The sequence below is a fragment of the Charadrius vociferus genome, unplaced genomic scaffold (genome assembly GCF_000708025.1).
Source record: "Charadrius vociferus isolate BGI_N301 unplaced genomic scaffold, ASM70802v2 scaffold128, whole genome shotgun sequence".
NCBI lineage: Eukaryota > Metazoa > Chordata > Aves > Charadriiformes > Charadriidae > Charadrius > Charadrius vociferus.
In genome coordinates, this window is record NW_009649443.1 from 19,717 (window position 1) to 21,071 (window position 1,355).

The 1,355-nt window shown below is 67.4% G+C and overlaps 1 protein-coding gene across 1 annotated transcript in view; it reads right to left on the reverse strand.

Moving 5' to 3' along the window:
* Window positions 1-1,319, reverse strand: part of KIRREL (kin of IRRE like (Drosophila)) — a gene marked incomplete at its 3' end in the record, with an annotated part of 16,953 nt that extends 15,634 nt beyond the window's left edge. Inside the window, exon 1 of the mRNA XM_009889520.1 lies at window positions 1,085-1,319. Within this exon, the coding sequence (XP_009887822.1) occupies window positions 1,085-1,319 (235 nt within the window). The remainder of the gene's footprint in view (window positions 1-1,084) is intronic.
* Window positions 1,320-1,355: the final 36 nt, after the last annotated feature.

Consider the following 1,355-nt stretch of genomic DNA (forward strand, 5'->3'; position numbering starts at 1 on the left):
GGGTTCACCCAATTCTCCAGGGCTGGGGGGGATGCTCCAGGGTGCCTTTTTCAAGGAGGAGGAGCCGGTGCGGGAGGGAACCCCCTGTTCATGGAGAAGCAGCTCCTGCCCATTTGGGTACAGCCTGGGCAGACTGGGGGGCTGGTGGCCTGCAGGCAGGTCTCTGGTGCCAGCCCTGGTGGGGACAGGGGCGCCCAGAGGGGACCTGGCACACGGGGGATCCCTGGCGCACGTGGGATGCTCAGTGCACTTGAGGACCCCGGTGCACGAAGGGGCCTTGGTGCGTGCAGGGATCCGAGTGTGTGCAGGGACACCGGTGCATCTAGGGACCCCAGTGCATGCAGGGACCCTGGTGCATGTAGGGACCCCAGTACACGCAGGGACTCCAGTGTGTGCAGAGACCCCAGTGCACCGAGGGGTCCTGGTGCATGCAGGGACCCCAGGGTGCACAGGGACCCCAGTGCATGGAGAGACCCCAGTGCAGGCAGGGACCCCACTGTGTGCAGGGACCCCCCTGTGTGCAGGGACCCCAGTACATGCAGGGACCCCAGTGTGTGCAGGGACCCCAGTGCATGCAGGGACCCCAGTGCATGGAGAGACCCCCGTGCATGGAGAGACCCCAGTGCAGGCAGGGACCCCAGTGCAGGAAGGGACCCCACTGTGTGCAGGGACCCCAGTGCATGCAGGGACCCCAGTGCATGGAGAGACCCCCGTGCATGGAGAGACCCCAGTGCAGGCAGGGACCCTAGTACATACAGGGACCCCACTGTGTGCAGGGACCCCAGTGCACGCAGAGACCCCAGTGCATGGAGAGGCCCAGTGCATGCAGGGACCCCAGTACACGGATGGACCCCAGTGTGCACAGGAAGGAGCCGAGCGCGGGCACTCAGCCACAGCCGGTGCTTCGCTGCTGGGGCACGTGGCCCCGGCCGCGCAGCAGCCGGCGATGCTGCACAGGGACCTGGGAAACCGGTCGGAGGGATGCGGCGACGCAGGAGATGTAACACCCAATAGCCTCCTGCGCAGTGACAGCCCCTGCCCCACGCGGTGTCGTCCCCAGAGCTACCTGCCGCCCCACGGGTACCTTTGAGCCCCTGCCCCATCCCCAGGGCGAGGCCGTCTTTGGTCCATTGCACGATCCCGGAGTAATTGAGCACCACGCAGGAGAGGACGATCTTCTGGCCGGCCACCACCGTCTGGTCCTCCGGCTCCTCCACGAACCGCGTCTGCGCCACTGGGGACAGAGGAGGGGGCTCAGCCAGGGCCAGGGGTGCCATGCACGCCGGTGGCTGTGCCGGCAGCGCCCGGTGCTCCGTCATGCCGCTGGCTCCAGCGCCGTGGAGCTGCTTCCAGCA